The sequence below is a fragment of the Pantherophis guttatus genome, chromosome 1 (assembly GCF_059756535.1).
Source record: "Pantherophis guttatus breed Tessera chromosome 1, ASM5975653v1, whole genome shotgun sequence".
In the NCBI taxonomy this organism is placed as follows: domain Eukaryota; kingdom Metazoa; phylum Chordata; class Lepidosauria; order Squamata; family Colubridae; genus Pantherophis; species Pantherophis guttatus.
The window spans coordinates 111,967,138-111,982,719 of NC_142063.1; the positions used below are offsets into that span (position 1 = coordinate 111,967,138).

The 15,582-nt window shown below is 39.4% G+C and overlaps 1 protein-coding gene across 1 annotated transcript in view; it reads left to right on the top strand.

Moving 5' to 3' along the window:
- Positions 1–15,582, top strand: part of LOC117667027 (acyl-CoA (8-3)-desaturase-like) — a 45,952-nt gene that overhangs the window by 16,803 nt on the left and 13,567 nt on the right. The window contains exons 3-7 of the mRNA XM_060687786.2: positions 4,572–4,769; positions 8,798–8,899; positions 11,984–12,112; positions 12,716–12,776; positions 15,377–15,450. Of these exons, the coding sequence (XP_060543769.2) occupies positions 4,572–4,769; positions 8,798–8,899; positions 11,984–12,112; positions 12,716–12,776; positions 15,377–15,450 (564 nt within the window). The remainder of the gene's footprint in view (positions 1–4,571; positions 4,770–8,797; positions 8,900–11,983; positions 12,113–12,715; positions 12,777–15,376; positions 15,451–15,582) is intronic.

Sequence of the window (15,582 nt, forward strand, 5' to 3'; positions counted from 1 at the left end):
TCTGTCATTTGTCCTGAAACTCGACGTCCAGCTCCGTTATAGCCTGGAACCAGGCTGCCAGCCTGGGGGCCAGTCCTTGGCATGCACAGACTTGCCGCGAAGTCCGATCAAGCTCAGCCTTCAAGTGGTACACCACTAACCTCTCAGGCCACCTGCGTACCTTTCCAATGAGCCACCTGAACTCCTTGATGTACTTGGATACAGGCCTCCCTCTCTGCTTCATCTTCAATAGGTCTCCCTCGGCCTGCTGTGCCCTGGTGTTATCCTCAAACCTCTCTGGGGGGGGGAAGGAAGGGGCCCATGTCCCCTAATTCTGCAGCGTGGTCGCCGTACAAATCGGCCACCACTCGGTGGCTTCCCCCTCCATGACTGCCACCACCATCATGACCATATCCCATTGGGACACGTATAACCAGCCATATCTATCTATATGGTTCAGCACCTGCCCAAGGAACAGGGCCACTTTCTCAGGGCTTCAATCGAATGATGCCCTCACCACCGGCGGGTCCCAGTGCCCCATGGTTACGGGGCTATGGCTTACTGCTGGGCCAACCATAGCCTTGGGGTCTCTTGCCTTCCCCCTGAAGATCGTAGGGGAACCTGGTTGCTCTCATCATCTCAGGGGTTGGCCTCTGGGCCATCCCTCCGGGCCTCATAGGGACATCCCATGCCAGGCAGCTTGAAATGGCTGGGGTCCCCCTCAAGCAGCTGGGGCACCTGGGAGGGATGACTGCCCACCCCAGGCCCCTTCCAGACACTGCCATGGCCCTGCTCCCTAAAGCCAGCCACCCCATACATCTCCTGCAACACTGCGATCATTTGGTTACCCATGGTGGTGGAGTAACTCCAGTCGTCAGAGATCTGCCGCTCCCACCACTGTGTGAAATAGGCCCTTGAGGGGGTGAGTAGCAGACCCTGGGGTGGAAAGGCCTGATAGTCCAAAGTCCTGGAATTGCCGAACCACCATTCCCTTGCTTCACCTTCACCTTGTCCAGTCTCTGCCTGCCTTTGGTCATCCACTGGCTTCTGCCACCCTAGACATTCCTTTGGCCAGATGTCCACAGGTGCCTCATCTGCTGGACCCAGTAGGGCCTCCAGTACAGTGACCTCTGTGGGAGCTCTGACTCCTCAAAGTCAGCAGCCTCCAACCCTGGCACAGCACCAAACGATTCCAGAGGCAAACATGGTTTGTTAATTTTTTTACTCCACTTCTGGCACAAACTGACAATCACAAACGCAATGAATTTCTTGCTAGGGCTACTTGCCTGTGCTCCCCACCACCTTTTAATCACTAAGCACCACTCCATCCACTCACGTGCACAGCTCCCTCCCACGTGACCCAGAAGCGAGAAGAAGCCACCATCTGCCTGACATTTCAGTCTCCTCAGTCTCAGCCTCCTCAGTCCTCAGTCCTTGTGGCCATGTCTCTGTTCCACTGGCTGCCTCCCTACTGACCTAGGCTTACTGAGTCATTACAAGATACTATTAATCCCAAACAAATCTATTTTATTGTAACAGCTGAGAATTATGTTCATTCCCAGCTGAGTCCCAATTAGTTGCAAAAAAGTCCTTTGGAAGAAGTCCCTCGGGATAATCACCACCTTTACCATGTTTTCCCCAAAATAAGACCCTGTCTTATATTTTTTTGAACCCTGAAATAAATGCTTGGCCTTATTGCCATGCGCGCAAAAGCCCAATTGGGCTTATTATCAGGGGATGTCTTATTTTGGGGAAAACAGGGTATCTTCTTTGATACTCTGCCAAAGGCCTCACTTAGCAAAGCCCTACAAAGTTCAGAAACAAACAAGAGATGCCAACTGGAAACAGAGATAGCAATGTTGCTTTCCTGCAAAAAGGCCCAAGTGCCTTTGTCTCTCTTTTAAGCCTTATGGGAGGAGCCAATCATCTTCTGGCCTTACTCCCAAGTCATCCTTTTTGCTTTAGCTACTCTTGCCTTCTGACAGCTCTGCACATGCGTGCACTAGGAACAGGCTCCTCCTGTTCCTTTGCCTCTCTGCTCTCTGACTCTGTGGGCTCTGGAGTCTGCACATCACTTCCAGATGGCCATGGCCCCATCTCTGCCTCTGACGTAGAGCCCTCACCCTGGCCTTCCCCAGACTCCAGGACTGGCCCATGTTCCTCCCCAGACTCACTGTCCAACTCCGCTGCCAGCTCTGCAGGCTGCTGACGGATCACAACACCTGCTTGGCCAGTCCTCAATGGAGATCCAGGATGGCCTGTGATAGCAATGGCTGCCTCCTGGCTGCTACCGCACTGTCATTGGTAATCGGCATGTGACTGCTTCTCAGCTGTTTGGCATGCTTGGTGTCTCCTTGGGTGGCTGGCCCATTCCGGCTATCACTCGTGCTGCCACTGCATCTCCACTGCCTGGGGAGGTGAGTCCTGGCAAGGCAGCAAGGCAGGCAGCTCTTGAATGGGTGGGCATCGTCGAGCAGTGGTCTCTGGCCTGGCCGCTGACTGGCGGCTCACCAGTCAAATCGTAGCTCCAGGCCAGCCAGCCGGTACGTGAGAGTTGACAATACTACAGTTAAGAACATATTACTTAGTGAATTTAGAATACATTACAAATGCACTATATAAATAAATTTAATGAACAAATATATTACAATAAATATATGAACAAAAATAGCACTGAATAACACAACACTTGGTATTCTTTTAAACTAATAATAATAGCAATAACTATTAGATTTACATACTGCTTCATAGTGCTTTACAGACCTCTCTAAGTGGTTTACAGAGTCAGCATATTGCCCCCAACATTTTATCTATCTCAGAAGGATGAAGGCTGAGTTAACCTTTGAGCCAGTCAAGATCGAACTGCTATCTGTGGGCAGAGTTAGCTTGCAATAATGTATTCTAACCACTGCACCACCTTCAAATGGCTTCTAGTAACACTTTGATCACAAATTAGTATGTGCATTGGAGGAGTCTATAAATTGGTGCCATTTTGTGGACACTCGAAGCTATATCAATCTGACATAAGTGAATTTTGCTCAATTTTACAACCTTTCTTGCCATAATTATTAAGTTAATCACTGCAGTTGTTAAATTAGTAACATGGTTGTTAAGTGAATCTGGCTTCCCTATTGACTTTGCTTGTCAGAAAGTTGCAAAAGGTGATCATAGGACCCTAAGACACTGCAACCATCATAAATATGAGCCAGTTGCTAATTTTGATCACATGACCATGAGGATGCTGCAACAATCATAAGTGTGAAAAATGGTCATAAGTCACTTAAGTCACAAGTAACTTTGAGCAATTGTTAACTGAATAATGAAGGATGATCCATATATTCCATGCGTGGGTTGTAAATTGTCTATCAGTCTATATATCTATATCGATATCTTTTTTTAAAAAATATATTTTTATTCAATGTTTTTAACCTTTAAAATCACAATTACACTTTTACAGCTTTCCATTATCGGAATTTTTTCTTAATTTCAACTTATCCATCGGCCTAATGTTTTATACATATACATTCTTATTTCTTAGTTGCTTATTTATATAATATATACAATATTTACACGTCTACTACACTCCAAATATATATTGTTTCATTTTATTGTCTTTCCTGTACATTCACTATAAGTTGATTTTAGACTTCTTTTCAAGCCAATTATACCACCTATTCCATGTCTCATAATACACTGTTTCCTCTCTGTCCCTTAATTCCATTGTTAATTTGTCCATTTCTGCACATTCTAGTACCTTTTTTATAATCATTGCACTTGATGGAGTGTGTTCTTGCTTCCAGTTTTGGGCAAATGTAATTCTGCCTGCGGTAATTATATGGAGCATGATGTATTGAATTTCTTTACTTATATTTCCTTTTATTATACCCAGAAGAAATAACTCTGGTTTCATATCAATTTTTTGTTTAGTAATTTCCTCCAACCATTTTTTAATTTTTGTCCAATATTCTCTGGCTTTGGGACATGTCCACCACATGTGGTAGTATGTCTCTTGTTGGTGGTTACATTTCCAGCAGTTTGGTGGTCTATTGGGAAACATTTTTGCCAATCTCGCTGGGGGTAAATGCCATCTATAAAATATTTTGTAAATGTTCTCCTTATGTGCGGCCGACATCATCATTTTCTAATTTTTTTCTCCATAATTTTTCCCATTGCTCCAATTCAATATTATATCCAAAATTTTTAGCTCAAATTATCATTGTTTCTTTCACAGTTTCCTCCTCCATTTTAAATTTAAGAAGGCAATTTTATGTTTTGGTGATCATTTTTTCATCAATCCCTGTTAATATTTTGTCCATTTCTTGTTGCTCGTTTTGAAATCCATATTGTTCTGAATCTTTTTTATATCTTGTTTGAATCTGTAGGTAAGGCCACCAATCTATTTATCAAATTTGAGTTCACACAGTTTTTCTGTGTGAAAATGAGTAGTTTGGAGGGCAATTCTTCTGAGAAAATGATAGTTTGGAGGGCAATTCCATCAAGAGGTCTTGATGTTAACTGTTGAGGCCACTAGCTAGCTATTCAGTATTCATAGAGACAAAATATCTGCAAATTTGTTGTGTTGTTTTTCATAGAAATTATTAGCAGAAGATTTTCGGGAGCTACTATCCACTGTTAAAATGATGGGACTCTTCAAGCCAAACAAAGTCTACTTTTTCCTGATGCTTCTGCATATTTTACTACTGAATGCTGCTGGCTGGTTTGTGTTATGGTATTTTGGGACATCTATAACATCTTTTGTTATTGCCACAGTATTCCTGGTCTTTGCTCAGGTAATTTTCTTGATTTTATTTTTAGCAAAATTACATTTTCCATTTGATGGGGTTCCTATAGTACAAGGTCTATCAAATAAATTAAAAGAAAATAATTTATCTGTAAGGAAAATAACACATATTCAGTTGTTATGGGCCTTCAAGAGTTTGCTCTGAATTATTTGGAGGACGAAGGGTTGAAGAAAACTAAGCAAGTTAGTTGCCCAACAAATGAAGCTGCCAACAATTTTATTTTATTCAAAAGGTTAAAATAACAAAATCCAAAAAAGAAAAAAGAAAAGAAAATTAAACAGTGACAAAACAAAATTAAACATAAACATTAAACAAATGTGAATTTAAAAGAGGATAAAAATACATATTATTCTCCCTAGTTAAACATTGACAAAACTATTCCAACAATAATAGTTTCCCCTCCTTACAAAGCAGGTCCAAAATTTATAAGCTTCTACATCTATTTGCAGTCCAATTGACCTGTCATACCTTACATATATGAAAGAAAAATAGTTAGCAGGTTAAAGAATAGAAAAGTTAAAGTTCAAAGCACTCTGTTAACAATCTGTTATTGTAATTTACTCATAGAAAATCTACACCAAGGGTGTCAAACTCAAGGCCCGCAAGACAGGGATGGGTTCTACTTACTTTTACTACCGGTTCACAACGGGGCCACGTGCGCACACTTGCTTCGCTCACGTGTGCACTCTTTTGCACAGAAGCATCTTGATGACACCAGGGTTGGTGGGCGGAGCCTCTTGCTGGTTTTACTACTGGTTCTATAGAACCAGTGCAAACCGGGGGCAACCCACCATTGCTGCAGGATGGATTTAGCCTGCGGGATGCTTAGATCTGGCCCATGGGGCTGATTTGGAAATATCAAAGGACCACCCCGTGGTGCCTCTGCTGGCCAAAATGGGCTGCGAGGGGGCCAAGCACAGCCCCCATGGCCCATTTTTGGCCAGGAAGAGTGCTGCAGGAGGCCATGGAGGCCGAAAATGGGCCACAGGGGGGTGGGGGTGCTGCAGGAGGACTGGCTTGGACTGGATTACAAGCCTCAAGTAAGTGCCTGATCTGGATAGAAAACATGCAACATCCATCCCTGTCCTACTGTCCCCATTTATATGTACTCATTTTATGTGTTTATGGCTATGTTTTGCTTATTTATATCCATTTATTTGTGCCATTTTTCATGTGTCCATATTTATGTCTATACTGATACTGTTTCCTTGTATTTGTTGACAAATAAATAAATAAATAAGTATTCTATATTAATTCTACAGTTTAATGTCAGATTTTACATACTGTAGGTCCATTTAATCTACAATCAACTATCTATTCTGTATTCTATACTGCTCAAAAAAATAAAGGGAACACAAGCAGAAGACATCTGAGATCTGAATGAATGAAATAGCCTTATTAAATACTTTGTTCGTTACATACAGTAGTTTACACACTGCTCAAACAACTAAAGGGAACACAAAACTACTGTATGTAACGAACAAAGTATTTAATAAGGCTATTTCATTCATTCAGATCTCAGATGTCTTCTGCTTGTGTTCCCTTTATTTTTTGTATATTCTATATTCTGTATTCTATTCTATATCTATATTTGACATTCATTTCTATTTACTACTCTGGAAATTTACCTCTGCTGTTAGATCTTGTATTATCATGTTTTTATGCTGTTGTATTTTTATTATTAGTTGAATAATAAAAATACAATAATATAAACAGTGTTTCTGCCTGGAAAAGCAATTTACTATTAAACAATGGGGTATAAATTTAGAAATAAAAAGTTTGGTGGAATATGAAGAATAAGTAATAAATGTTTGCCAGTAATATCTGGTAGAAGAGATAGGAAAATGGTTATAGTAAAGAACTGTGGAAAGAAAAAAGGGAAGGGAGAAAAATGCATTTTGAGCCTGTGTCAAACACTCACCATGGCCACGCCCACCCAGCCATGCCCACCATGACCACAGCCAACTCCGGCCACCACCACCCCAGCCCTCCAAGGTCAAACACATCCCTGATGCGGCCCTCAATGAAATCGAGTTTGACACCCCTGGTCTACATGGTTTCTTATTTACCACAAATCGCCACAATCATTATCTCTGAGTCCAGGATCAAATACCTTTGTTTGGTTCTTAATAGTGAAACCTTTCCTTTGGTTTTTAATTGGGAATTTTCCCAACAATTACATCTCATTTCCAAAGTTCATAACTCTCTGTTGTAAATAACTCTGCAACATCTATTGTTGAATAATTCTCCTTGACAACACAAAATTCCTCTTGCCAAGAAAGTCCAGTCCAACCTTGATCATATCCATTATCTTAGAATTTATTATATTTGTATTCTTTTCAATCTTTTCTGGCAATTCTATATTTTTCAAACTGAACACTTTCTTTTTCACAGACAGCAACAGATCAGATTCCAATTCCTCAAATTGGAAATCGGGTCCAGTTGTTATTTCCTGCCTTTGGATATCTTGAGTTTGCAAAACTGCTACTGACACATCAAATATTTTTTATGTTTTCAAATAAAGCCTATAAGTTAGAGAGCATTCTTTTTTCAGTTGCCTCCCAAAATATTTTGTCTCCTTTTAGAGGCATGAGAAACACAGGACAAGAAAAGTAAATAAATCATAACAGCTTCCCACAGGGAAAGAGTCCCCCTCCCCCCCTTAAAGAAAGGGAAATTTAAGAAATAAATATCAAGGCCTTTTTTTTAAAAAAAAGAAAAATGCTAGAAGGAACAAATTTTATAGTATAATAGCAATAGACCTTAGACTTACATACTGCTTCACAGTGCTTTACAGTGCTCTCTAAGCAGTTTACAGAATCAGCATAATTTGCCCCCAACAATCTGGGCCCTCATTTTACCCACCTCGGAAGGATGGAAGGCTGAGTCAATCTTGAGCCAGTGAGACTCCAACTGCTGAACTGCTGGCAGCCGGCAGTCAACAGAAGTAACCTGCAGTACTGCATTCTAACCATTGCGCCCAGTAGTGAAATCCACTTACCTTTGCTACCGGTTTGGGAAAGAGGTGTGGGAGTGCGCACCTCTTCTGCGCATGCACAGATGGTAAAAAAGGGACATAATGACGTCCCGGCGGGCAGGCAGAGCCTCCCGCCACTGGTGCTACTGGTTCGGCAAGATGGATAGAACTGGGGGAATTTCACCGCTGACTGCACCAGCACCATTATCCTGTGTAAATATAAGTCCCACCATAACTTCTTTATGGTTAAAAAAAAGTTTAAAATTTGATATAAACAATGAAAGAACAGAAAAAAATTGTAAAAATCCAGCAAGGGATTATAAAATAGGCCAGAAGGCAACTAGTCATAAATGAAGAGATTGTAAAGCTTCAAAAATTGCAATTAAAACCCTGGGATATGAAATATGAGCAGGTGAAGGGAAAAGGTGGCAAGAGACCAGACCTTCCAATCATTCCTTACCAAAAATTGCAGGCGTCTAGACTCCTTCTTCATCAATGCACAATTGTCTGAAGTTCATCTTGGGTCCTTCTTAATCTCACCTTCAAAAAACAGGGAGCAAAGCTATGAAATAACCAGCTCTGGTGCAAAATCAGCTTTTTGTCATTGGAAGAAAAAGAATTTCATTTCCTCAGCATGCCGTCATGGAGGCGGAGCCTGCCCAACAAATGATTCTTTAGAAAAGAAGGATATTGGGTCCATCTCATCTTATACCTCAAACAGGAACAGAGCATTAAAAAGCAGCCATATCTTCCCACTGTCTATCACAAAATACCAGATATGTTTATGGGAGGTAGTTTATACCTATGATTATATTGTAGAAAAGCTTTCTTGTGCACATCCTGTTTGGAATGTTTCTTTGGGTGGCTGCCCCTTTGACTGAATAAAAAATCCTAGAATGAACTTTTATTTTAGCTATCCTATCAATTCTTTCATAGCTGTTACAAACACCATTGGATTTAGTGGGAAAGCTCCAATCCAGGAGTTGTAAGAGTGACACAAAAGGTGGTCCTTCTGTTGTGAATCACCCTTTTCTTTTAGTCTCAAGCAGGCTGGCTACAACATGATTTGGGACATCTTTCAGTCTTCAGTAATCTAAAATGGAACCACCTTTTTCAGGAATTTGTGATGTGCCATTTAAAGGTAAGTAAGGTATATTATTCTTAGAATGTTCCACAGAATTGAAGGGAAGGAATATGGAATATTGCAAATATACATGAAAACGTTTCATCAGTAAATATCAAATGTGTTGTGTTATTTATAAAGGTGTCAAATGGGATTCTCACTTTCCCATTCCCACTCAAAAAAACAGAAAGTTCTCATGTTAAATCAAACTATTTGTTTGTCTACCTCATTACTAACTGCAGACCAAGAATGGAATTTCACTTATAATAAACAAGATGAATGTGCAAATTAATTGAGAACCAATCCACATTTAAGATCTGAAGGTGGCAAGATTTGATTCATATAGGACAGCAGTTCCCAACCTTCCTGGCTCCATGGACTGGCATCGGCAGTGAGGAAGGAGGGGATGGTTTCACATGACCAACCTAATCGCCTTCATGCCCAAATGAAGCTTTGCGCTCTTGCCTGCCACTTATGCGGCCCAGTTCCCAACAAGCCGCAGTCCGGTACTGGTCCACAGCCCAGGGTTTAGGGACCCCTGTGATAGGAGATCAGAGATCAAGATCCATGTCAAATAAATTCAAGAAAGTTGTGTTTTTGACTTGAATAGGAAAGCATCAAAATGCTTATAGCTGTTTTATTTGGGGTACAGAATAAAATGAAAATAACAGAAATAGTAAATACCTCTATAAGGACATCAACACTGCAAAATTTGAGATGAATAGATTGAAAGGGTTCTATAGAATTGTGGTATAAAATGTGAGGTATTCCTCTTCTACTGTTTTTAAGGCAGAAATAATAGGAATGAAAAAGAATAGCATAGTCTCTCTGTTATCCAACAATATAGAGCAATCATACTGAAATAAAACAGAAAACACTCTAATCAAATTTAATAAACTAGAAAAAGCAGGTTATGTGCTATTGTGATCACTTAAAAAAAAGACTGAAGAATGTTTCTGTATGAGAAGGAGAGTCAGAGTTGGGGGAACAGAGTCAAGAGAGGAATCATCCTGGAGTCGTTATGTTCCCACAAGCAGTCCAAGTCCAGCCATCCTTGAATTCCATTAACTCTTATCCAGTGCCAATTTAATGTGGACCATTAGTTGATTAGATTATATATAGGCAGGAGCAATAAAGCAATAAATGGAATTTAATGTGTGGTCCTAATTCTTCATATGTGACAGTTTTCATCCAATTTTCCATATCATCATTTTCCCCCCTAATTTTTAAAGATGGTTTTTCCCATAAAGTCAATTTGACAGGGGAAAAACAGTCAATTTTTTAAAGTAGACATTCCATTCCATGAGTTTCTAACTAATGTAATTGTTTCCAGAGGCACCAGAGTTTGTGTATATTTAGATCCTAATACTGTCCATCCAACCAAAGATGCTGTATATGTATATTCCAAGGTTGCCCAAATTGGAAAATTAACCCCAATTGTTAGCTTTCAGTATTTAATGCTTGACAATAGGTAAGCTTGATAGTTCCAGATTCTAAAAACTGAATCCTCTCTTGTTAATTGGAAAGTGTAAAGAGATTCTCAAAATCAAACCACATAGAAATTTTCTAAAGAAGGAATTCTGAAAATATTTTACAGATTTTTAAACTGGAATTCCTCTTAAAATATAAATTAATCTGGGAATAACATACATTTTGAGAGCATTCACCTTTTTCCCAAAGGGTACGGTTTAATGATCCCCATCTATTGATATCTGACGAAACATCCCTCCCACAATTTTATTTATATTACATGTTATATCTTTTGATATATATATTTAATGGATTTGGTGCAAATATGGAATTGATATTTAGTGGATGGGTAACTCAATTTTCACCTATTGGAATCAATTCTGATTTGGACAAGTTAATAGAATATTCTGCTATTTTGCATCAATACTAAAATAACAGTATGAGGTTTAGAAATAAACAAAAGAATGTGGGCATTTGTATTCAACTGGGTTATGTTGTCTAATAGCATTAGCCAAATTATTAAATATTAATCATTAAATTTATTATTAAATATTGATTGAAGCATTAATTAATATAGGTATTAAAAAGCAAGGGTGAAAGTGGACATCCATGTCTAGTTTCTCTAAATAGTGGAAAAGTTGGAGAAAACATGTCATTAAAATTTACTTTATATCTTAATTCATTTTATGAATTCCAAAGGATTTTAAAATCTATTTAATACAATAAACATGTATTGTTTTTATATTATATCAAAAGCTCTTCAGCATCTAATAATGAGATTACAAATCTTTATTTTAAGTCTGTTACATCTCCAATTAATCCTATATTACCTGCTGCATGCCTAGTTTTTATTAACCCTGCTTGATTGTTTTAATAACTATTTGTAATCTATTTGCTAACACTGCAATTAAAATCTTTGTATCAACATTAGCAATGAAATAAGATTAGAATTAGGATGCCAGGTATTATCTTCACCTGTTTTTAGTACACCTGAAGATAAGCTGATTAAATGCCAATGATAAAATTGCCTGATCAATAAGGCTGATTAAATACCAATGACAAAGGAAGGAAAATACTGGACCCAAAGCTAAGAGGGACTGTACTACAGGTGAGTCAAAGAAAAATAAAAATAAAATGGTATGGAGGCAAGAAAAAGCAAGACTCATTAAAAGTGAGACAGAGCAGAATAAATGTAGGTCTCTATTTTGTTTTCTGTTTCTCCCCACAGGTGAATCTCTCTAAATACACAAATAGCAGAGCAGCACCTCTTCCAGTGCTTTGTCAGGCAGGGTTTTTGAAAGGTGATAAAACTCATTTGCCACCTACTCATGTTAATATCAGAGAGCTCATTATAATACTCACATTTCCCCCAGTTTTATCCATATACGTATGCAATGAATGCCTGAGATTTTTCAAAGCTAGAAAGTGCACTTAATCTTCAAACTGTTTTAAACCTCTCCAAGATAATTCAAAGTCAATTGATTCAACACCTCAAACTTATTTGAAAATCTGATTCAAAGGTTCAATGGAATCTCCTCTATATTACCTCTTCAAAGCAGAATACTGTGGTAGTAAATAGTCAAACAATCTTTTAAAAGAGCCTGAATGTTTTCTTTCACTCTTCCTCTACAGGGACTTTCAGCTCATTGGTGGTCTTTGCACCATTCCCAGCATCATGCTAAACCCAACTGTTTCCAGAAGGACCCAGACATTTCATTTCATCCCGTTCTTTTCTCATTAGGGGAACCTCTTTCTTTGGAGGTAAGAAGCAACTGCTTAGGTGACAACTGATTTTACTGAACCCTGACCATTCTCCTTTCAGATCAGCGTTCAGAACAAAAACAGAAACTCCCCAGCCCTGCCTGATCCCCCAGAGGCACTCCACCCCACCCCTGATGCGAGCGATGTTGAACAGGCCACGCCCAACCTCACCACGCCCACCCATTGGACTGTGATCACCTGGCCATGCCCACCCCAGCCACACCCACCCAGTCCCCAAAGGGCAACCACAATGCTGCTGCAGCCCTTAATGAAATTGAGTTTGACACCCTGATCTAGTGTTTCTGCTACCAAAAGGGACAGCTTCCTCTCCTGGCTAAAAAAAATCTAACTTTAAGAATGCTCTTTCCAAATTTATATTGCAGGACTTAGTTCAAAAGCACTCTGCCATGTGTTTCTGCATCTGAAACTTTGAAAATAAAGACTGCAATCTACTTTAACTACCATAATTACAGTCTATTCTTGTGACAGTTGAGTATTTATTTTACAGAGCAACTGAAAAGGATGTTATAGAAATGGAGCCTTAAGTTATAATTACCTAGTGAAAGTTATTTGTTTTTTTTCATGACTTACTTTCTTTTACAGTTGGGTTTGCAGAAAAAGAAATACATGCCTTATAACTATCAGCACAGGTATTTTTTCTTCAGTGAGTATCTGATTTTTTTTCCCTACCTCCTGCTAAGTGAAAATGAACTTTTTCTTGTGTAAAAAAAAAACAACTTTCACAAAAAACCTCTGGATCATCTTTGGATTCTTATCTTTTCCACCATGAGCTCATGGACAGATTACATATGCATTCTATATAATGCCCAGCACAGTGCAGATTAATAACATCCTTTGTTATTAATGATAAGATAAAGAGGAGGAGGGGAGAACAAGAGCAGAGGCAGCAGAGAATGAGGAGGAATTCTTTCCTTTCTCAGAACACACATGAGTTTAACATACATATTTAAGGTGGAGCTAGGCATCCTGATTCTAAGTCCACATCTTCAAAAACAAACTATGCCTAAGTGCAAAGAGAGAAATGGCAAGCCAGAGAGGGTACTACACTTTCTGTTGTGATTGCTCAATTATTTGATGCTCTCTAGCAGAAGTGTCAAACTCAAGGCCTGGGGGCCGGATCTGGCCCACAGGGTGCTTAGATCTGGCCCGCGGGCCTGCCCTGGAAACAGCGAAGGACTGCCCTGCGGTGCCTCTGCCAGTGAAAACAGAGCCCAGGCTCTGTTTTTGGCTGTGGCGGCCTTCTGCAACCCTCTGCCAGTGAAAACGGAGCCTAGGTAAACCATGTGTGGCCTCCCTGAGCTCCATTTTCACTGGAAAAAGAACTGCAGGAGGCCATTGTGGCCAAAACTGGAGTCTTGATCAGTGACGTCAAGCTGGCCACACCCACCCTGACCACACCCCCGGCCACACACACACTGGCCCCTTGAGGTCAAACACAACCCTGATGTAGCTCTCAATGAAATTGAGTTTGACACCCCTGCTCTATAGGCATGACTGAGGACCATCCATAAACAAATTAGAGTGAAAGAAAATTGCCATGGAAGAGAGACAAGAACATAATGGAGAAGACACTCCATCCTCTTCACCAGCAGTTGTTTTTCTTTTTGAAACTACTTTATTCATTAGAGCATAAATGATGCCTGCTGGATTGAACCCCTGCAGTCCATTCTCACAATAACAAACCAAGGCAGCCCACTGGTCTTCATTCACACTGCCATCCATGCTAATAGCCATTGACTTCCATGAATCAGTCCAACCCATTTTTGAAGCCAACCAAGCTAGTGGCCACCAGCACCCACTGTTACAGCAGTTCAGAGGGAACCTCTGTTTTAAGATTTTTTTTAAATGTCTCCAATTAGATTGACTCTTAAGTCTGAGTCTCAAGAACTGTAAAAGACCTGGACTCTGAACAAGTGTTTTTTTTTTAAAAAAAAAAAAATACTATAAGGGTTAGGGATAGTGGTGAAATCCAAATTTTCATATTACCAGTTCTGTGGGCGTGGCTTGGTGGACGTGGCAGGGGAAGGATACTGCAAAATCCCCATTCCCTCCCCACTCTGGGGCCAGCCAGAGGTGATATTTGCTGGTTCTCCAAACTACTCAAAATTTCCACTACCGGTTCTCCAGAACCTGTCAGAACCTGCTGGATTTCACCCCTGGTTAGGGAGATATAAAAGTGAAATGTGAAACTTACAAGTTTATAAGTGAGTGTTTTATATTGCTGCTACTTTATACTTTATATTATAAACTATACTTTATACTTTATATAGTATAGTATAGTATACTTTATGTAGATTACTTTATATAGCATATTTTATATAGTATACTTTATATAGTATACTTTATACTATTGCTATTTCTATATTGTTACATTAATTACAATTATTGTAATGGTTGCAATTATTATACTGTATTTCAATACCACATTCTATAGTACTATGTTTTCTTCTTACAAATAAAATGTTCTGCCTTAATTCCTCTCTCTGGAATTTCCTCTCCTTTTTTTTCTTCTCCGTTTTTGGTCAACAACTAGAGCACTTGCAACTTTTTTTTCTTGTGCCTCTATGCTTCTTTTCCTCAGGACTATTCACCTCCACCCCCCGAAAAGAAATCACCTTTTATTCAACTGATTCCAATATAAGAGAATATTTGTAGTTCAGGGTGGACTGTGCGGTCCTTGGACCTCTCTGAGGTCAGTAGTTTTCTTGCAGACGTTTCATTACCCAGCTATGTAACATCATCAGTGCTACAAAGTAGTGCGGTTTGTTCTCTTTATATATACTAGTAGCTTGTTTTAGATTTTATATTGTTGTAAGTTGCCCAGAGTAGTATTTTACAAGATGGGCAGCTGTGCCCCTTATAAATGAATACATAAACACTTGAAAGCAGGTCTCACTGGATTAACCAGGGCTTGCTTCTAAATAAATTTAAGAAAGTATTATCCACTTATCAACAGGAATAACAAAACTTCTTTTAACTCATTCAAATGTATTTTAGTCAACTGATTCTAATAGAGCCGACACAAACAGCTTGAGTGGCACAATTCAGGCAGTGTCTGCCATGTACATGTTTTGTGGTTTGATTTATTTTTGATGATGAAATTCCCAAGTACAATTATAATGTTTCCAAAGTGTTAAATACAAAACATTTGAGGACTGTGACTGATGCTTCCTGTTTCTATATATCTCCTTTGTGTTTAGAAAGGACAATTAATGGCTACATGCATCTTGTTTCCTTCTGCAGCATTGCCATTGCTTGTAATGCCACTTTTTCAAGTTTTCTCATTCTACTTTATAGTCCAACGCAAACTCTGGAGGGTAAGTATTCAAATAATCCATACCAAATATTAAAATAGTAAGATTCCCACCCACCCCCATGATAAGTTTCTAGATTTATAATTTTATTTCCTTAAGAGGGCATGAAAAGGCTAGACCTGTGATGGTGAACCT